The sequence below is a fragment of the Haliotis rubra genome, unplaced genomic scaffold (assembly GCF_003918875.1).
Source record: "Haliotis rubra isolate DU_JTF1 unplaced genomic scaffold, ASM391887v1 Scf585, whole genome shotgun sequence".
NCBI lineage: Eukaryota > Metazoa > Mollusca > Gastropoda > Lepetellida > Haliotidae > Haliotis > Haliotis rubra.
In genome coordinates, this window is record NW_025767285.1 from 550,912 (window position 1) to 573,729 (window position 22,818).

Sequence of the window (22,818 nt, forward strand, 5' to 3'; positions counted from 1 at the left end):
TTGCCATGCCGCTAAGAAGCAAGGGAGATAACTCTTCCTAATGACGTCAGGCTTACCTCTGCTCTCTCTCATGTTACGATTCAGGTTTTGAATGATTGCACCAGTGAAATACATAACGATTGATAACAATCACATAAAATGTGTTTGCTGAGATGTAATTCGTAAACACATTCAATGGCACTGATGTTGCCAATAGTGAATAGTAGTATAATGCGATTATCATTTAATTTAATAATTGAGGAAGAACAATTTCATTATCAATACTAGTTATTTTAAAATCATAAAAAAAAACAAGTCACATTGAAATTGAAATAAGCAGTTAATTGTCAAAAGGACTAGATATATAGATCAATATTATGAATCCTAAGGACGGAGCCAATTTGTTACGTTAATACCTATATAAATATTATCTGAATATCCCAAAACTGATTGCCAGACTATACATTCAAAAACTTGACAGCTGTTTCCATGCATATGTTGTGTAAATTAATACCTGCATTATATGCAAGCATGATTGTACAGACAGTTTGTATAAAGTCGCTTTCTGTAATTAACTCTTGACATATTTCCTATATCTCCATCCACATCCATCTGTTAGAGACCCGAGAAGATCCGGGTTAGAATTGATCTTCAGTAACCCATGCTTGTCGTAAGACGTGACTAACGGGATCGGGTGGTCAGGCTCGCTGACTTGGTTGACACTTGTCATTGTATCCCATTTGCGTAGATTGGTGCTCATGCTGCTGATCACTGGATTGTCTGATCCAGACTTGATTATTTACAGACCGCCGCCATATAGCTGGAATACTGCTGAGTGCGCCGTAAAACTAAACTCACTCACTCAACCCACCTGTTAGGCCCACCATATATATGTAAGTGATGCCTTGGGTGGTGGGCATCCTTTCTCAGATTACTGAATTCTTCTGAACGCAGGACGCCGAGTCCTGTGACTTCCGGATGCCAATTTCAGTACGCCAGATTCCCTAAATTTATCTATGTTTTGTCTTCTTTCGTGCAGAGCAGGGGCGGATACAGCTTTTGAGAAAGGGGGGGGGGGGGGTGCACACTATTGAGAAAAGGAGGGCTGCACACTTCAATTTCACCCGAGTTTCAATGGTCATTTAACAAACTTTGAGCACAAAAGTGGGGGTGCGCACCCCTGCACCCCCCCTCTGGATCCGCCTATGCAGAGCGTGACAAAGCAATAGGATAATTAGCCCTGGGTTTATGAGCTCCATGGTCATGCATTCCAAGAACAAAACCGACTCTATAATTCACTTTTTTGTATGATGTGTGTCAACTGACTCAAAATTCTTAAATTGGACGCCAAGACGAATTAAGCGGTGTATGCCGGATGTGTGGAGTGGGAGGTTTGACTCTCTCATATGCACACATATGCACCCTTACAATTCCGCTTAGAAATCATATTTAGCAACCCATACTTATCCTTAGAGGCAGCTAACGTCATCGGGTGTCTTGCTTGCTGTCTGGGGCGGTGGGGTAGCCTAGTGATTGAAGCGTTCGCTCGTCACGCCGAAGACCCATGCAGGTTCGAATACCCACATGGGTAAAATGTGTGGAGCCCATTTCTGGTGTCCCCCGCCATACTCACTCACTCGCTTGCTTGCTGTCTTGACTGATTGATGTCAACGCATCCTAATGCTCATGATTGAGTCGATTATTTCCAGTCCGCCGGCCGTTATATATCTGGTATTTTACTGAGTGCGGCGTAAAACAATGTTCAGCTTGCAGTAGCAATTACCATCTAGCATGATACATCTATATTCGCTGAAAGATAACTCGGATATCTTGTTATCGAAAGTGGGAAAACGCAAGTCACGCTTCATGCAGATGTATGATAACGCTATCTCCCATAATAGTTTCAGTAACGGCCTGTATGCTCTAGACTATATTCATTTCGTACACTTCCTTGTGAAATGCTTTGTTGTTTTTATTTGTGCATTTCCCTTTTATATTTAGATAGTTTTTACCTTAAAGAATAGAAAGGTTGTATGGTGTATGTGGTTTGAATAAACATTACCGACATTTCTGGCGAAAAGAGGCGGTGGGGTAACCTAGTGGTTTTAAAAAGCGTTCGCTCGTCACGCTGAAGGCCCGTGTTCGATTCCCCACAAGGGTGGAATTTAATGTGTGAAGCCCATAGCTGGAATATTGGTAAAAGCTGCGTAAAACCATACTCATGCTCTTTGGCGAGCAATTCACTGTGCTCATATATGTAAAAAGGGTTTTTTCGCACAATTCCCAGATATTCGTGTTGATAGGAAATATTTATCTAATCATATCATACTTATCCGCGATCTTATATGTGTGAAAAGTAATTTTCTAGACCTTGAAATAAGGCTAAAAGTATTTTCTTTAGACGACATAAAATACATATTACGTTTCTCCGACGTAGTCTGTCTCACATTATTTTCCCTACTGAATAGCTCACCCTGCAATGCTAAAGCAGTAAATGAAGCAAGTCTAGATTTCCTCAGGTTTCCTATCGTGTTGGGATCCTCGTCAGTTTAAATGAGTTTATTTGTTACTATCCAAATTATTTATATTCAGAGACTAAGCGTCTAAATCTAAGTACTATACTGCAATGACAGACACTCCTACACTCGTACACTCGCACTAGACGTGGTAAACAATATTCAATATCATGCGAATTTGTACGGTGACAATGTCTTCTATAAAATAATTAACAATTAGTTTCGGTCTGATTGTAGTTATGACTATCAACAATGTTGGCAGTGAGAATTTTGACCCACTTTTAGACAACAGAAGACTCAGTGAACGGACTGGAGTGTTCGACCTCGTGTCAGCCTATACAAGGAACTAAGTCAAGCTGAGGGAAATCTCCTTGAAACACGTGTTTTGACATATCAAGTTTTGTTTTATACTCCAGTGAAATGATTGTTGTATTCTAAGTACAAATGAATGTTATGTAATCCGTGACGTAAGTACTGCTAATAATTCCTGTGAAACCAATAGACGCAAGAAATTGTCATTGTCAAAAGCACGTGTTTTCTCATTTCAAGTTGAGCAGCCCTTTAAGACTTACATTATTCAGGCTGGTGATGATATGACCTTTCGCCTTCCATTGCCAACCAATCGGATTAGCGATCAGAAGGTGTCATACGTCATGTGACTGTGAGGGCCAATCAGAATTTAAAAAGGGGAGAAAAGCCGTTCCCTTTGCAACGTGGGGTGTAGTTGAGGCAGTCTTCTACCTGTGCAGTGGCAAATATTTTCTCTTCATCAAGGTGGGTAATACTCTGAAAATAAATTAAGAGGAGATTTTTTGTATTTCGGATAGTGTTATGTACAAGTACATGTGTTTATATACAAGAAATACCCAGTACTTACCTCTTCTTTTTCTAAAATCTTTAGCCGGTAGACACTGTAAAATGTCAATGTCATGAACCACTTCGCAAGGTTGAATTTGTGCATATTTCCTTTACACTACAATAGTTTGGGTTTGATTTAGTAAGTAGTGTTTTATGTTAGTGGTTCTTGACAATTCAACAGCAGCATTGAAACCATTTCCTCCACGGACATACATTAACGAGAACATTGATCAAATGACCTCATCAGTTCACGGAATGCTGTGCCGCCGACAACTGAACAGAGCTTCTGCAGCGTTCAGCTTGAGAATAAGGCCCTTCTGTTGCGTTTGAAGCTATTTCAAGTTCGTTGCTGTGCTTTAATTGCTCTGAATAATTATTTTGAACAAGTTCATATGCGTCATGCGGACAGTCGAGATTGCCCTTGGATAGAACTAAATACATCAAGTACAAACATGCAGCCCAAAACTAACCGTGGAAATACTTAGCGTAAGGTGTTAGGATAATTTAACGAACAGGACATCTGAGTGTCCCTGTTCACTGGTCCTGTGTGTATGAAGAAGTAACAGGCTGTAGAAAGTAAGCACACAAATCTCGCGAGCTCTGCCATTTGTAATGATTTCTTTTCCACCTCTACAGATCTGTGAAGGGCAGAATATAACCTGATGCCATTTTGTTTTATTGCTTAACAGCAAGTGATCCCTTAATTATGCATAAATGAATGAAATTATTTTGTGGGAGTTACTGAAGGACAGTTTGATATCTAGTGATAAGTGTCTCTACATATTCAGCATGTTGTGTACCCTTTGACAATACATGCCTAACTAAAGGGAGAGCAAAGATCTCTGGTTCCTAGTTAAATTATCCATTCCCAGATTGAAACCCTATTGCAGCAATTATCATGCTCCACCTCTAATTTAAAACTTGCTAATTGTATGTTTCAGATGTCTAAAAAGCCAAAGCTTGGATTCGCTGAAAACTTCATGCTCAGCGGTATTGCTGCTGCAGTATCGAAGACAGCTGCTGCCCCCATTGAAAGAGTGAAACTCTTGGTCCAGAATCAAGATGAGATGATCAAAGCTGGACGTCTTTCAGAGCCATACAAAGGAGTGGTGGACTGCACTCTTCGTACATTCAGAACAGAAGGAATCCTGCCATTCTGGAGAGGAAATTTGGCCAACTGCATCAGGTATTTCCCCACCCAAGCTCTCAACTTCGCTTTCAAGGATCAAATCAAGATTCTGTTCAAGGCAAGTAAAGCAGATTCCAATGCGCTGAAGTTCGGGAAAAATATTGCCTCAGGTGGTGTAGCTGGAGCCATGTCCCTATGCTTCGTCTACTCACTGGACTATGCCCGTACCCGATTGGCTAATGATGCCAAGTCAGCTGGAAAGGGTGGTGGTGAACGTCAGTTCAATGGTCTTGTTGATGTGTACAGGAAGACCCTCAAATCAGATGGCTTTGTTGGATTGTACAGAGGTTTCGTCATCTCCTGCGTGGGCATCATTGTCTACAGAGGATGCTACTTCGGCTTTTACGACACCCTGAAGCCAATACTCCTCGGTGACAGTAACAGCTTGGTTCTGTCATTTATGTTGGGCTACACTGTAACCATCAGCGCTGGATTACTGTCCTACCCCATTGATACGATCAGAAGGCGTATGATGATGACCTCTGGCCAGGCTGTCAAGTACAAGGGATCCATGGACTGCGCTGTCCAGATCGTCAAGAACGAGGGCTTCATGTCCATGATGAAGGGAGCTGGTGCCAACATTCTCAGAGGTGTTGCTGGTGCTGGTGTATTGGCTGGCTTTGACAAGTTCCAAGAGCTGTACATCAAGTGGCGAGTTGGGGCCTAATGTTAGTGGTTTCTAGGCCACATGATTTAGTTTATCATTTTTGATTGTTACATTTAGGACATTATCCCAGTGAAGGGATATCTGCTCAGGAACAGTCAAAAGCTTGGAACTATTTATAACATTGTTTTTTTCCTGATGGTAATCATCCATGAATCTCACATTTAGTTCAGTTTCACAATTTTTGCCTTTGTGCAAAGTCAAAATTTGCATTGTTACATAGTGAGAGTGTTTGTGCTAGGTTGTCAAGGTCCAGACTCATTTATTTCCATGGTTTTTCAAAATCAAGCGAGTTGGATGTTGCGATATTAAGTAATCAAGATGTGAGAGTCAGACAGAAAAATAAACAATACTAAATACACAACTTGGTTGTTTTGAGTGTTCAAACTGATTGCATTTAAGGTCATCCAACATGTGTTTCATCCCCCAGCATAGTGTTGGGAATTGGAAACCAAATCCACTATTGATTATCGGAGGATTGTGGTGGACGATTATAGATTATAATCGAAATATATACATTTTTAATGAAATCACCAATTTGAAGGGTTTTTCCCTCAGGTTTTTTCTAATAAATGTTCCTTATAACTAATACTGTCATACAATGAAATGCATACATGCAAGAAAGACACTGGAATTGTAATTAAACATTAAAAGTAGTTTAACAATTGATAATCATTTTTAATCCTTTTGAACGATTTTCGATCATCGGAACACCACTACCCCAGCAGGAAGTGAAAACATCGTGGGCACTGAACTGATAAAGGATTGTTATTAGTCAAATGATCGGTTCCCAATTGTGCAGATTGATGCTCATGCTGTTGATCACTGGATTGTCTGATCCAGACTCTATTTACAGGCTGCCGCCATATATCTGGAATATTGCTAAGTGCGGCGTAAAACTTAACTCACTCACTCGCTATTGGTCAAATGGTTTCAAGACTGTGCTCAGCAGATCCAGGCATAGCTAAAGGATTTACACTGCATGGAATTCAGTCTTTTGACATGGTGACAACACTTGCCCCTTGAGCACTGTTAATGCTCTGAATTATTTCAATGACATGGAGTAGCCTAGTGGTTAAAGCGTTCTCTCCTCCCCACGAGTACAGCGTGTGAGGCCCATTTCTGGTATACCCTGATATTGCTGGAATGTTGCTAAAAGCGACATAAAAACTAAACTTGCTCACTCATTAAGTATGAGACTAAAACGGATTGTTCTGAGTGGCTCGGACTCGGATTATGGAGTTAAAGTATTACGTCAGAACTTGTAGAGTTGGAACGTACAAACTCTTACGCAACATTTTATTCCATCGGGGAACATCTGGCCTGGCTAAGTCCAGTAACAAACCATTTTAAGTCTGCTTAAATTGGACAGTCATGCTGGGGACATTTTACTGTGGAATACCCATTGTTCAATTGTTCTTCAGATGGTAAAATACAAAAGGATTAAGGGAAAGACAAAAACATCATAAACCTACACATGTCCATACAAAGTCGAAGCAAGATGGCGTGGTTTCTCTTCAGAATGTGAGGACTTGCAAGCTAGCATGTGGACATGGGTGAATATTCGAAATTCTTTCTGAAGTGTGAAAGAGTTTGCTTTCTCTTTGGCAGAGATGTACAATTCAACATGTGAATCTGCACCTCCGGTCTTGTAGAATTCAGAATCTGCTGTGATGGCATGAAAAGCAAGCCAGAATCCATCGTTCATGTTTAGTTCCACATTGTTTTTCACATACATTTTAAACAGAGAGAGTACCCTACCATTGGAACCTTACCATACACTGAATCACCATGTGTCAGACCAATCAAACTGCCTGCATTTTGAGGTATGATACTGCATGAAATGGAAACATGCATAGACTGACATAAGTACATGCATGTTATCTGATTTTAGAAAATTTGTATTGTATAACATGCTACCCGTGAAGGTCCGGGTTAGAATGAACCTTCAGTAACCCATGCTTGTCGTAAGAGGCGACTAACGGGATCGGGTGGTCAGACTCCCTGGCTTGGTTGACACATGTCATCGGTTCCCAATTGCGCAGATCGATGCTCATGCTCAATATATCCAAGTATACGACTGACCTGTTAAGGTCTGGTATAGAATTGGTCTTCAGTAACCCATGCTTGTTGTAAGAGGTGACTAATGGATTGGGTGGTCAGACTCGCTGTCTTGGTTGACACATGTCATCATATCCCAATTGTGTAGATCGATGCTCATGCTGTTGATCACTGGATTGTCTGGTCCAGACTAAACTAACTCACTCTAGTATATCATGCATTCTTACTGAAGTTTCGTAAAATCAGTAAGACATGTGAGCGTAATTTATTGCCCATTTTTTATCCAATTGAGTTCCTTTACAGGTAGATGCACTGATCACAACCTCAAGCTTGAGACCCAAACGGTCTTCAGCTAAATACTTATATGAACATTTTAAAACTTACTATTTTCTGTTGGTAATATATTTGTTCACTCTGGAAGGTTTCAACTAAAAAGACCAGTCTGAAATAACCCAGCTTGGCCCAGTCACTGAGCCTGATCACTGATCCTTTCAGTTGCCTCTTACAAGAAGCAGACACATGGGGAGCTATATTTTTGCCTGTATATAGTAAGAGACCCTGGTATATTAATTGCAAGATCTTTTAAAATGATGGACACATTTCTTTACAGTGCAAGATTTTCACTGTATTGTAACAAATAGTATCACTACATATCTAGCTTTGATTTTGTACACACCACTGCCAACCAAATGTGAGAAAGAATGGACACAGCTGGCTTTCTGGGTTCTAGTTCTGATGTTACCAATTTTCCAACAAATTAAGTTTATGTTTCTTTTACTTTAACAGTATTTCTATAACTGCTAATTCTTGTATTAATTGTATGTACATGGATGACAATGTGTATGAGTGAAAAAAGGAAAATGAGCCAGGGTCTTGGGGGCCACAGGTTTAGACCATTCACAAGAATGACCCATGCGCGATCAATTCAATGGAAAATTCTTATCCCTGTATATAAGACTTCATCTGAGTCTGTCTGCTGTTTTTAAACAACAAAACAGCATTCCAAACACACATTAACCCAACATTAACCTGAACATTTATTTTCAATATACTAACTTTCTTCTTCACTGTCACTGTAATTAGAAATGAGAGCACCCAGCGCATTTTGAGCTGTTCCCACATCCATTTTGTTATCACATTTTGAATCCATTGGAATACTGTTCTGTTGTTCCATGTTTTGACAGCTTGGTAAGGATATCACATTCACACCAGCAGTTTCAGTTGAGTTGCTCTGTAAAGTGGGCTGCACTTCAGGGCAGTAGGATCCGGAACTATCGCTCTCCACATCACTGTAAGATATCACAGTCGATCTTGTACTTCCATTGTTACTTGAATGAAATGGCTCAGGGTTTTCTACTGATTTTTTCCTGATGCCTAAAGCATGCGCCTTTGACAGCCTAATCATGGATGGAGAATCAAATGGATTTTTGCTGCCTCCAACTGGAGAAATTCCAAGTTTCTTCTTAATTACTGCTGATCGGCTTGCCTGTGGCATGTTTGGAGATGTGTCAGTTTTGAGCAGTTTGTTACTTGGTTCAAATATTGGACGACTTTCAATAGCCTTCCTCTTCTGTTTCTGTTTTTCATCGTAAGCTGAAATACACATGAAACGGGGCTCAGTGCAAATACAAAACATTGTTCAGTGAAAGGACTGCATGTTCACGTCTAACACCTCTATTCACCAACACAAAGCAATACATAGGATAATAGGTGACAAGTGACAGCAGAAATACTTCTTCAGGATTAAAAGGTTCAGTTATCACATGGTTATCGTAACAAGAAGAAATTCACAGACCTACTGTTTTGGTTGTTTTATATTGACATTACACTGTCACAAGTCGTCTATTTTGGCAATCTTAGTACCTGGGGTGTGTGGTTTTACACTGCTTAAAGCACATTCTAACAATATCACAAAGGACAGGATGAGAGAAAAAGGCTTCACACACTGTACCAATGTGGGGAATCAAACTAAGGAAATATTTGTGATGCGCAGTTGAACAACAAGGCTGTCCCCTGTTGTTTATATACCAAGTTGATTACTGCATACTTATAAATTTGCATTATGATATATTTCCTAAACACATTCCTGCATTCTCATTATAGTAAGTACCAACTAAGTCTGCATCGGTGTACACAGTTTGTTAGTCACACATCATGACATGAATGTATGCTACAAAACCAAATGAAAAACAAGAGTCATCAGAAGATGACAAATCCCCCCGGCCCCCACAAATTTGAAAGAACAAATCATCTGACAGTTGCTTCAAGTCCAACTTGATATGAGAATTTCTGTCTTGTGTGTCTGGCCGTATACAAGAGTAGTTATTGAGCTATGACTGACTGACTGAGTTTGGTTTTACGCCGCTTTTAGCAATATTCCTGCAACATCACGGCGGGGGACACCAAAAATGGGCTTCACACATTGTGCCCATGTGGGGATTCGAACCCGGGTCTTCGGCGTGACGAGCCAGTGCTTTAACCATTAGGCTACCCCACTGCCCCTATTGAGCTATGAAAAAAATAACATGGAATTTGGATTCGTAACTTTGTACTTCTATGTCAGGTACACACCAATATCAAAGTCAAAGGAAAAAATACACATTTTAAAAATTCCCGTAAGGCAGCAGTTGACAACCTGGTCTTTGTGCACAGTTTCATGAAAGAATACCAAGTACTCTTTTGCGATATGGATGTCATGAAAAATAAAAATGACTAAAATCAGCAAAAGGCACCAGTTCAGGATCTGTTAGACATATCTGCCAAGTTTTGTTGAAGGATATTGAACGTTTTTCAGGTTTTGCTCCGGAAACGAAATGATTACGGACGGACGGACAGACAAGGCATTGACTATATCATTATATACTGGGGGAATAATAAAATCAAAAGAAACTATAACACTATGGAGTATGCATGTATGACCGACTACTGACTGGTCCATTGTGGCCAGATAGTAGCTGGCTCTGTGTTATTTCTGCTGGCTACAGACCAGAGGAACAAAGTCTAAGATAAGAAGTTGACAACAGAAACTAGTGAGAACCTACACTCTGTGACTGAGTACTTGATGAGGCCAGCCATTTTCCGGTCCTGGTCTTCTTCGTCCAGCAGCTTGATGTCCAGTGATGACTTGTCCAGTAGTGACCGGTCACTAGACTCACTGGCCTTGATTGCCTTCTTCTCTTCCTAAGAAGAACAGATCAAATCATGTAAGACTAGATACATAAATGGGTGTTGTTCCCAAAACAGCAATTCCCCAAACTATATTTGAATAGTTGTTTTGGTTTATTGATTTTGCTAATTAAATGCAGACAAATCTATCAGTATCAGCTGCTTCCTTTGTCTGCTTTGTCTTCCTAATCTTGATATAGCCCCCTACTAAAACGAATTAAGGATAAATATTCAAAGTTGCTTGTTTAGGTAATGGGTAATCCATTAAACATGTTGCTTGTTTATTCCAACTGTTAATCAACATTGTCAATAATACAGAAATCTGAAAAAACCCATGCCTAATTCACCAAGAATTAGCTCTGAAACGTTGTATAAAGAATAAAAAGAAGTTGTTATTAAAAAAAACGTGTCATGTATTCATTTTCATCCAACTTCTAAATGCCTTTCCAGAACTTTCTTTGTTTGGTCTGACCACCTGACCCCCATCAGTAGCCATTGACAACAACCCTGAGTGGCTGAACGCCAGATCTAATCATAAAGTATTGATAAATTAAACCTGGATCCAATCAGTCAGCTACACATATCTCATTCAGTGATATGTTTTCAACACAAAGATCATGACTACCAAATTGAAATTTCTTTGCATATTATTTGCACTTATATAGCACCTGCCTGATGATTTTTGACCACAAGGTGCACCCTCCTGTATCCATGAAAGAAACCAATCTAAATTGAACTGCAGAAAGTAAATGCCCTTCATATGTATTTAGGTCACATGCTAGTTGAGGTCTTCAGTCTATTGCTAGTGCTCAATGACTTCCTCAGGAGCTAATGCCAGTATTTTATATGAGTGAGTGATACTTCCATCATCTTGGACTATCTGCATTTTCTAGGAGGAAAGTCCAAGGTGATGTAGTTCTTGTATTTTTCCTGAAACCCCACAGCATGAGTCTGATTCTTTCAAACCTACGAAATGGGATTCATTCTGGCATGTCAAAGGGGAGGCAACTCTACACAGCAAAATTACTCTTTGCCATCAACAACTTCACCACAACCGAGAGTCTGTGAAGGCTTTTATAACATGTTTATAGTAGAGAGAGGTTATGCTAGGAGGTTTTAGTCACCAAATAATATTGACAGCTTCAGAGGGTGATAAAGACAAATACTATTCATTTTTCACTCATTAAATATTGGGCATTTTAGGAATAATAATTTTATATAAGCTACCTCTCCTGCATCAAATGACTTGTTCCTCACAGACTTGATTTTGTTAAATGTTCACTGCTAGACAATAAAAATGAATTAAAAATTTAAAAATTCAGGACATGATGTTTTAACGGTGATCATCTCTGAAGTAGTGCTGGTGGGGTTAGAACAAATAAAATTTATAACAAAACATGTTCTTCAAAAATACTGAGTTTTAACCAGATTGGTTAACCAACTACATGTACTTCTGAGTTGAAGGTGACTGTCACAGATGATTATTGGGTAGTAGATAAGGTTGTAACTGGAGTGAATGAGTGAGTGAGTGAGATGATACTGTTTTATGCCACATCATTTAGCAAACAATCACTATAAATGACATTGGTACCTTGTGCAACAAAAATATGAGTCTGCTAAACTGAAATTTGTCACTTACCATCATTTTCTTAGATTTTAGTATCATCAAATGACCACAATCACCCAAGGATACTTAAGCAAAGACTATTTTACCAGACTCAGACTTCTGACTAGTGGATGATGTCACAGACTTTAAGACGACACAATATTTCAACTATTTGTCGACTGCCTAAAATTAATCACGTCTGGACTAGACAATCCAGCAATAGACACAGTGAGCAATGGTGTATGTTCAGGATACCAGAATATCCTATCAACAAAGTCACTGAGCTTGACCACCAGATCCATTTGGATGAACTTTTCTAACAAGGAATGTCCACAAGGCTATAGCATCATTTCCCATGAAACTGCACTAGGTGATGATAACTGGATAAAGGCAGCAGTAACAACGCACACCCACGCCACAGTTTTCCTCAACTCACTCTGAATTTCTCTAGTAGGGCCTTGTTGAGGAGGTAGTCTTCCTTCCAGTCTTCGCGGCTCTCCTCGATGTGGTTCAGGTTGTGGTGAATCGATCTTCCTCTTTGATGGTCGTCGGACCCATGTTCCAGTTTGTACATAGCATCTGTAGCCAGCTTCTTTTGTGTTGCCTTGTCTACCAAAATACATTGTCAGTCTATGATTAATATCTCAAACATATTATATCTCAGTGGTGGAAATAACCCATTGCCTGACCTCCCAGTCCAGAGGGGTTTTTTTTGTTGGGCAAGCAAATTTGTATATCACGCTGTACTGGTGTCCAGTTGACTTTCCAATGTTAATTATGTTGCTTATTTCTAAAAATCAACAAGAAAATCATCTGGTATGGTGAAAAAATTATCAGGGCAAGTGATGTAACATGTGTCACTGTACCGGAGTACACTAGCAATTTTAAAGTTATTCCAACCCCTGTATCTACTTGCAAAGACCCTACGATGACATCATATTTTCTCAATGCTATACTGGTTGGTTGTTGTTTAACGCCATACTCAGCAGTATGGCGGCCGTCTGCAAAGAATTGAGTATGGACCAGACAACCCTGTGATCAACAGCATGAGCATCGATCTACACAATTGGGATATGATGACATGTGTCAACCAAGACAGCGAGCCTGACCACCCGATCCGATGGTCACCTCTTACGACAAGCATGGGTTACTGAAGGCCAATTCTAAACCAGACCTTCACAGGTCAGTCCTATACTTGGATTCGAAAATCAGTCCTTTTGATCTATGGCTGGAGGCATTGGTTCAAATGATCAAGGAGGATAAACCCTTTCACAAGCTGACAAAGTAAGGACATTCTATGTAGGATGACAGCAAACCCCACGTCACAATAGCTCTCACACATACTTCATGATGCCTAGGAGTCATTTTCACTTCATAAGTCTGATGTTATATCTTAGGATTTAATCACATTACCACATAGTAAAGGCAATATTTAAAGAATATATCAGAAGAAAAATAGAAAATCATTAGACTATTTCTTTAATTTTGATCTTAATCAAGAGGAAGCCTTCAAAATCAATGTTTAATTACAATAATGAATTATACTCATTATTTATTTTTTTGTTAGAAGAAGCACATCAGTTTACCATGCAGAGTTCATAATTTGGTTAACACTTCAACAACTAAAAATATGTTTGTTTTTCACAACATTTCAATGTCAAACATTAGTGTAAGGCTGATTTTAGACTAACGCTTAGTTGCTGATTATATATAACTTTGATACTTAGTAACAAATAATCCCATTTAACTTGAAAAGGAGCCCCAGTGAGTTGGGGGATTCAGGCCTGAACCTGGGGAAATCTAGACTTGCTTCATTTAGGGCTTAACCATTGCAGGGAGGACTAGGCAATAGGGAAAATAATGTGGTTCAGGGACTGTGAGACAGACTAGGTTGATTTTTACATGCCAGTTTATATTTCAAAACTAAAAACATGAGTATCTTCCACCCAGTGTATATTATGGCCCCCTCACCAGTCTAAGTGCCAAACAGCTGTCATATTGGCAACAATATATGGTTTTCAAACTGAATTAGCTGACCTTCTGGAACAATCTGTTCATTTTCCTTAGGGTCCCATCTCTGTTCCTTCCGCCTGGCACCTGATAGGATGACGTAGTCATGATTCTGGTAACAAAAGGGAAACCGGTACTCAAAGGCATTTGTTAGGAATAATCATCTTACAGACAATGCAAGTAAACATTAAGCTGTAGTACATAGATATTCTTTTGCAGCTAACAGCAGCTGACTGCTGGGCTCCATGTTGCTACCTAATGCTCACACTGTGACCACCCGATCCCCACTTTAGCAGCTACCATGTCTGTTTTTTCCAGGAAGCCCATCAGGAGGGAATTATTAGGTAATTCTTTAGAGAACAGGAATTCCAAATCTACCTTTGGGTCTGTCTGTATCTCAAAGTAGTTGTCACACAGATGGCATTTCATTCGGAACTTGTAGATTGGTGTTGAGTAATAGTTGCCAGTTTTACTCTTCTCCGCATTGTAGCGGACACCCATACCGATATGACTGTTACACCCACCACACCAGATGTTGTAGGGCATCTCGAATCTGGACGTAACACAAGTCAACAAATACACAACTGCATGAAACATGTAAAAAACAATTAATCCGTAATAGTATACATTTCGAGACATAATGCATCTGTCAAAAAATAACTGCAGTCTTACTACTAGGCTGAATTTTCCTCTTCAGATCATTTTCAATCGATATTCATTTTCATGTTATTGTATTGACAACTACTTGCTGAGTTTACTGTAAGAAAGATGCTACTAGGCTCTGGCTTCAAGCAAGACACTACTAAATAGTTAATGTATCCTGATGATTACCATTTCTTGTACTAGATGGTTTGTTTACATTTCAGCATAATAAACATTAGCAATATTAAAACACATACTATTATCTCATATTAGTTTCTATTGCAACTGATGTTTTTACCTGATGACCAAAATACCCTGGCCCAGCTTGCGGGCACGCTCTCTGAGTGGGTGTTGACCGACATATTGGTTGATAGAACCTTTCGAGGGGTCCCAGTCCGGAGGGTAGTACTTATTTACTGCCTTTCTCTCAGCCTGAAAGAAACAAGGAACTTGGAAATTTGTCTTTTCTTAAATTGTCACTTTGTATGTTTTCAGACAGCAGTGTTTAAGCTATAACAAGGTGTGTTGCTTCACACATTGTAAGTAGTCAGATGATGGCTGGTGATTAAGATGCAGTTGTTCATAGATTTAGCGAGAAAACATTGGATGTATCTGAAAACCTGCAACAACAGTGTATGAAATAAGGCCTGTCCGACCGCCCGAGACGGGCTAGATTTCTGACGGACAGACTAATTTTACAGCTCGCCAGCCCGATGGTCTGGTAAATTTGTTTTAGATATTCCAAACATCTGAGTAAATTCACAATATCTTGGTGTATGGTCTGGTTAAATCCATTTGAGGCTGGTAACATTTTGAAGTTACCAGCCCTGATGTCTGGCTGGGTTTTTGGCTTATTTCATACACTGATAACAATATGAAACCTAGAAAAAAAAGCTGTTTACATTGAACTGTTTATAAATGCCAGTTATCGCTTTGTAATAACAGTATCAAATAAATAACTGAAAATTCGGCTCTAATCGTGTATTGATGTCCAATACATTACCTATCCCTAAATAATGTTTTCATTTGGAAATATAGACCTTTCATTATCATGGTTTTCCCATATATTTGTGGCACATTTGGTGACATCTCCCAACCTTACCCAGCCACTCACACTTTTTCTGAGTCATTTTTCATGAAAAAAACTCTATCTCAACCATTACTCCCTATCCTAATAATAAAAGACCAGTCCCTAGTTATCTACTTCTACTGTTACTAGAAACATATATTCGACATTAAATGTGATCGAAAACTGGACGACATAAGGAAATGACAATTTCTAAACTAAACAATGTACAAATCAGTCAATACATATGTCATTTTTTTACCATCTTTTCTTAAATATATCCAGGTTTAGTTTTCGAAATGGTGATGTTCTAAACGTTGATTCTGACTTCTGTAATAAACGTATACGAAAAATTGTTTCTACGTTTGTTAGGCAAAGCTAGGACTCCTCGATTATTAGCATATTTATTATCAACTGAATTTAGCACACTGTTATCATTTTAAATATAAATAAAAAGTCAGTAATCATTGATTATGAACAATACGTCAAATGGAAATCGTACGAAACAACGATATCCAAAATATGACCTTGGAAAATGTCAAATTGTGACCTTGACATGCTAGAAGAGTTACAAGGGGAAATGACATCGCATGTTAATGTTTGACAGCTGTATATTTACCGTCTATGCGTATGCAGTTGTGAAGTGAACCTTTATGCGATCACCCAGCATCTAAGAGGTAATCTCTTTCATTAGAAGTATTTTGAATTACCTGCAAGAGGCGTGTTATTGTAAAATGGAACGAATGAAACGTCACCGAAGGTATGAAGCGCCAGTAAAATCGTTGTAAGGAGATCGCTACTCATTTTGTGGATGATAAGTTTAGAGTATGGGACTGGGGATAATTGGAATGACAAAATACTTGCATTGCCAATTTGTTTAGAGAGTGTTTTTATCTTTTTATTTGTTTTGAAGTATGTTCAATAACATGGAGTTGATGGAGTCGGTTTATGAATATTTTAATGACCCTAGATTTTCTGAGATAATATTGTATTACACAGTAAATGAGAGCAGATTCTACCTCCAAACATTTCATCCTCCAACAAGCTGCATGACACACCATGATATGACTGGAATACTGTTCAAAGCGGCGTTTGACTGGACTCACTAAGACAAGTTTTTGTGAAAATCTGTAGTGACTTCAAAAAGAGCAACCAAGCTGCATCCACACTGATCCAACTAATTGTAAATCTGTTGGGTAGTAATTATGTGTAATGTCTTGTTAGGTGTTGTGTTAGACTTTGATATAATCATCATTTACCATTCATAGGGACATTAGTGACTCAGGAACAAGCAAAATGCCAAGAAAACATTTAGGTTGCAGATATTATATGTTTTGTGCGAAGTTTATCCCATTGTTGGCATGACATTATGTGTTGCTGATTGAAGAAATGAAACTTCTTTTCAATATGAAAGCAGTAGTGTTCCTTGTACATGCCAGATCAACTGTTCATGGATGTGAATCCCAGATTTGACATTTTTACTGTTCATGGGTGTGTCAATCCCAAATGTGACATTATTATCATTCTGGTGAAACTCCAGGTTTCAAGAAAGTTATCAGTTTAAATGACATGTGTCACTTTGGACTTAGGTGCGCACATGATGAAATGGTAAACTGCCACTCCACTGAAAACAAGTATTTTGATGGAATTGCCACCTAGTGTCTGCTAAACACAGCTTTTAACCAAACGTAATGTCACCACAATTGCAGACATTGTTAGCCTGTTTGGTGATGTGGGCAAGCCATTTGACCTCAGAGGAAACTAAGTGTAAAGTTTGAATTCCATCACAGGACGTGACAATTTTATGGCATGTACACTGGCAGCCAATATGGGAATGCGTGTTCATTTTAAATTTGAGCAAAGTAAGTCTCATGTGGAGAAGGCATATGACCTTTGATGAGAAAGTTCATGGTTAAAATAACTTACTGGCACTCAGAATTGTTATGGCCATAACTTGGTGATTGATAGTTCTGTGAAATAAAGAAAACATTACATGCAATAGGTTTTCCTCATCTCACCAAGTTTGTGGGGAGTCGATGAAACCCCCTGTAGAGTGTGATATATTCATGTAGTCTGTTGTATTCATTGTCTTATCATTGAATCTGGTATATTCATGAAGTCAGTTGTGTCAGAGATTATGGTGTATTCATGAAGTATGTTGTAGCAGAGATTATGGTGTATTGTTTTAAACATATTTTATTCATGAGAAAAGGATTGGGTAGAAGTTATACAACTTAGAACACCCTGTCTGTGGTATTTACATAAATATTATTTACATTCATTATACAAGATGGACAGACAAGAACAGAAAGATGGGAAACAGTGGAACAATTACAATAATTAAAAACATCTTTTGGATTGACAATATATGTTTGAACAATTATAAATATGTTTTGATTTATGTGGACAGTCAGATCTGCATTGCCATGTAACTCATAGTTAGTATTCATATTGGTAACACTGTGTAAATTAGTCATCATGGCAGTTTTCTGTTCAGTATATATTGTCACTCAAATTGGTATGTTAAGAATGTTCACAAACATTTCCACAAGAACAACTTGGGTTATCTCTTATACCAACACAGAATAGATCATAATTCAATTGACTACACATGTAACGTAGTTTTGTAAGGATGGCATTAGGGTTTCTCGGTCCAAAATTGAAGTATTGAGGAGCAGTTTTATGTTTTATAACAATATTAGATTTAAAAGAATTCAATGACATGCTTTTTCTCGCTTCAACTGGAAATTCATTCCACATTCTAATTGTGAATGGAAAATATGAATCATACAAAAAATTTAATTGTGAGAAAGGGAGTGAAACATCATCAGAGTTACGAAGATTACTTACTTTTAAATGCTACATTCCCAGAAACAAGATCATTAAGGTATATTATGGTGCCATTTTATTCTGTATTTTGTAAAAAAGACAAAGTTTGCACTTTCTTCTACGATCTGCTAGAGTTTCCCATTATTATGGTCTATTCATGTCTTGATTTTCAGTTGCGTCTATCATGTTCAAGAAGTCTGTTGTCTTTAGAGTCTTTTATATTATCGTCTGCTGCATCATAGACTCTCTTTTTGTCATCAGGATCCATTTGCACAAAGCGATCTTAGAGCTACAATGATTGTAAGTCTATGTAGAAGTATGGGAGTTACAATCACCTCAGCACTAAGATCGCTTTGTGCAAGTGGACCCAGGTCTGTTTTATTGTATATTGTCTGTTGCAACTGTTGTATTGAAAATGATTGTCAGTGCTGTCTTGTCATTGATTATTTGTTTTCAACAATAATGCTTGCATAGAGAATTACTGCCAATGAATTATACCAGAAGTCATTGTTCAAACATTAGAAAAATCTGTAGATATGCTAGCATCATCATAACAAAACCAGCATCAAGTCTGAAGCTGCAATGATAAAATAACAATTAAAATTTATATTAAAGCTCATCCACACTCGGTACAAGAATCAGTGATAAGATGCATTGATAATTTATTCACTTCTAGATGAAACTGATATCTTTAAAACAACACTGGGGTATGGTGTGCCTTTACAAACGACAATGGCTGAGCCACCAAAACAAGGCCATCTGAGTGTCGCAATAACAACTGCATGTAGAAGGAGCCAAGGCCATGTGTTAGGGGCATGATAACCCTCCAGCATCTGTGACCCCACACGGGTGATGTTAGCTGGTCGGTTCCAGTCCTGCAGCAGCTAGTGGGACAGCTGTTCCTTATACCAGTTTGATTTTGGTAAAGAATATATGTGTACTTGTCAGGTTTAATGTGTCGGCTATAGGACAAGTCCTCTTGTATGTGAGACCTTAGTGAAAGTGGATGTTTGGCTCTCCTGTGTCCATGTCTATCACAGTGATCAGATAAGGATAAGGTAAGGTTTTTCATGTATGGATAGTTAAATTTGGTTTGATGTTTTTATGTAGGGATCATGTAAAACATTAATTTCTGTCATTTTGTTTATCATTTTGTTTTTCAGATTTATGACATTTGTTGGTTGAGCATACTGAAACTGATTCTCAAGTTTTTCCAATTTAAGATGGTTAATAAGCAGCTGTGTGAAACAACTGTGTATTAGATTTGTTCAGAATGTCACACCTGTCACACCTGGCACCAAGGGTTTTCCTTATGCCTGCTATAAGAAAATTAATGAAAATAAGCATTTTTCTTCTTTGGATTTCTTCCAATGGACCTAAGAATTTGTTGGTCACTTTTTATGAGTAGGTCAAAGGTCAAGGTTACGAGAAGGAAAAACTCATGAAAAATGCTTATGATGACACTTTTGTCATTAAACAGACAAATTTAATTTATCAGTCATGTGCTTTTGTCAGTGATATTTCCAGTGCACTGTTGAATTTGTACGGAAATGTGGAAAACCGTTTTTGCAGCACATCCAATGTTTATAACCGGTTTCTTAAATATTACTTTAAAACATCAAACCATTTCTTCGACTTTAAATATCATCTCAGTTATGATCATTCCTTGCATTAGGCACATTTTTAGGTCGCAAGATAGAAAACTCTCATTTCAAGTTTGTCGTTACATTTTATTAAAAAAAACCAGAAAGGCATTTATCATTAGACTTACCTTCTTTTGGATGAGGCCTTACTTGGAAAAGTTATTTGGCCAGTACAAGTCTATTGTCAAGGTCATCATCGAGACATTTATGCTATTGTCTGCTGGTAATGTATGGTTACATCTCAAGTCATATATCTTTACAAACCCTTCCACATGACTTGTTGGTGGCGTGTCAGTCAAAGGTCAAGGTCATCTTTGAGATATGTGAAACATGGTTGTATCATTCATTGCAAGTTACTATTGCATTCCTGCTTATGCAATCCAGAGACTTGATGATTTGTTGGATCTTAAGAAGCTGTCCAGGTATAGAAGTGAAAGTATCCTTGAAAATGTTAAGAAAGTTTGAGTTAAAGCAGGAAGATTACGAGCACACGTAGAGCACTATTTGTTCATGGCTTTGAAATTACCTTGTCTTTTTGTGTTTGATATTTCTTGTCCACATTTCTTTTACTACTTGTATCAGCCTTTTTTATGAGCACGTCTTGTATTAAGCACATGCCAGAAGTGCCAAAACAACAAAATCTGGTAAGACTGCCAAAATGAAACAAAAGCAACCAGTAATGTCATTATGATATTTTATCTAATGTTTATTCATTAGGATGTTTCACTTTCTGAAACATCATACACGTATTTAATGGGTTTTTTTATTCTTTATGACACATACAGCTGATAGAAATAATATAGATGATATCAGGGTTACTTATTTAAACTAGCTGAAGACAGTTTATTTACTATATAGACATAGCTTTTATATTATTGAACACTGGTAGGAATTATCTATGTTAACTGTGTAAGATAGTATCTCTGGGAGATAGGCGGTTAAGTTTGCCTTTTTTAATCTATTTTTATGTAAGGTATTTCTGAACATGCTGAAAGTAATATTTTATGTTTGTATTTTCTTAATGTTTGCAGCCTAATATATACTGGTTATCAATCTAAAGGTAATCATTAAAATTTGTATAAATGTATGGTAGAATTATACACTTCTGTGGTAAGACAGTTCTCACAACTGAAAAGGTCAAATAGCCATTGAATTTCAGCAGCATATTTTATTAGTCTATAAAGGAATTAAAGACAAAAGTGCTGACATGTACACATAGATACCGGTATACTGTATTAGCACACCTCGAAGTACTAAACTACAATGTGTATTTAACGTAGAGATGACTCAGGTGAAAATAGGACCAGGTGATAAGAGTAACTACTTGTCATGATCAACACAATTGAGTGTATTGTTGACGCCATACATGAACGTGTAGGACTACACGCCTCTGTACAGATAATCACTACAGCCCCCACAGGAATACTGCAGTACTTTGTAAACAGAAGAAGCAGCAATATGGGGATCTCAAACATACTGTTATTGTCATCCTTATCCCGAGAACTGGAATCGTGTAAGTAGGATAAAGAAAATAGCATAAAGAAGAATTCTTTGGTTTACTCCTCTACCCGATTTTAAGTTGCAGATTGATGGTTTAGCTAGAACGAACATGGACCTTTTTTTTTGAAGCTGCAATGGTAACCTTTTGTTCAAAATTAATGTACAGTTACTGTGATTAGGAGTTAGGTATGTGATATTATTTAACACCACTGTTGGACAATCGGTGGGCCAGAGAAGTGGGTATATGTGCTCCTGGTTTACCATGTAACTGGTTTTACGAGTTTTACGAGTGTCAACTGAAATGCATTACTGTGACATGAGTAAGTAGTCGTTCAGAGCAGGAAGAATATTTGTGATGTCTGGTGTGTGATGCATTATGCTTAGGAGATAAACATCATGTGTTGGCCAATTTCCGGGTGTTATTGAGTATTTGAAGCACGGGAATTCATTTGGAACCGACGGCGTCAGCCGGAGGATTCAAATGAAATATTCCCATGCTTCAAATACTCAATAACACCCGGAAATTAATGTATTAACTATCCTAATTTGATTCATTTGTCTTCAAACAGGTTTCTGATTTGACTGTTTCAGTGTGACAATGCCTGTGATTCAGGCCCGTGTGCTGACCCTCAACAAGGGTGAGAACAGGGAGACAACTCTGTACCGACTGGAAAAAGGTAGGGCTTGTTCACATATAAGGCCATATGGTAATACTGGTAAGGTGAGGTGAATGTTTCGCTCATATTAAGACATGCATGCGTTTGTATGTGTGGCTGCTTGTACTAGCCCAGACTTAAGCTGGTTATATAGTGCTAGCTCACTAAGATACCATGCCTCTGATAAATAGAGATTATTAACCTCGTGTGTTTCCGTATCATTAATATCATTTCTAAGATGCCTAGCGGTTAGAACAATCAGGAACAAAATACATTATCAGACTATAAAGGTATAGTTTTTTGATGATGTAACAAATGAATGACGTTATCCCGTCACTGCGCCATTCTAGTGTGCCCCCTCGTAATCGAACCATTTTACATTACGTCACAATGTAAGCAACGTCACGATGCATGTCAGTTGTCATCGCCTCGTA

General features: G+C 38.3%; 3 protein-coding genes across 3 annotated transcripts in view; 2 read left to right on the top strand and 1 right to left on the bottom strand.

The window, feature by feature from the left end:
• The first annotated feature begins 3,115 nt into the window (after positions 1-3,115).
• LOC124254850 (ADP,ATP carrier protein 3, mitochondrial-like) lies at positions 3,116-5,567 on the top strand. Its single transcript, XM_046688708.1, has 2 exons — positions 3,116-3,269; positions 4,295-5,567. The coding sequence occupies exon 2, from the start codon at positions 4,295-4,297 to the stop codon at positions 5,207-5,209; it is 915 nt and encodes a 304-aa protein (XP_046544664.1). The 5' UTR covers positions 3,116-3,269; the 3' UTR covers positions 5,210-5,567.
• A 2,724-nt stretch (positions 5,568-8,291) lies between these two features.
• Positions 8,292-16,139, bottom strand: LOC124254861 (probable splicing factor YJU2B). The gene is made up of 7 exons (XM_046688715.1): positions 16,019-16,139; positions 14,989-15,122; positions 14,427-14,601; positions 14,076-14,160; positions 12,475-12,647; positions 10,309-10,447; positions 8,292-8,860 (listed from the first exon to the last, which is right to left on the bottom strand). The coding sequence occupies exons 1-7, from the start codon at positions 16,019-16,021 to the stop codon at positions 8,319-8,321; spliced, it is 1,251 nt and encodes a 416-aa protein (XP_046544671.1). The 5' UTR covers positions 16,022-16,139; the 3' UTR covers positions 8,292-8,318.
• Positions 16,140-16,317: 178 nt separating this feature from the next.
• Positions 16,318-22,818, top strand: part of LOC124254862 (glycogen debranching enzyme-like) — a 40,321-nt gene continuing 33,820 nt past the window's right edge. Inside the window, 2 exon segments of the mRNA XM_046688716.1 lie at positions 16,318-16,433; positions 22,298-22,405. Coding sequence (XP_046544672.1) covers positions 22,327-22,405 — 79 coding nt within the window. The 5' untranslated portion in view covers positions 16,318-16,433; positions 22,298-22,326.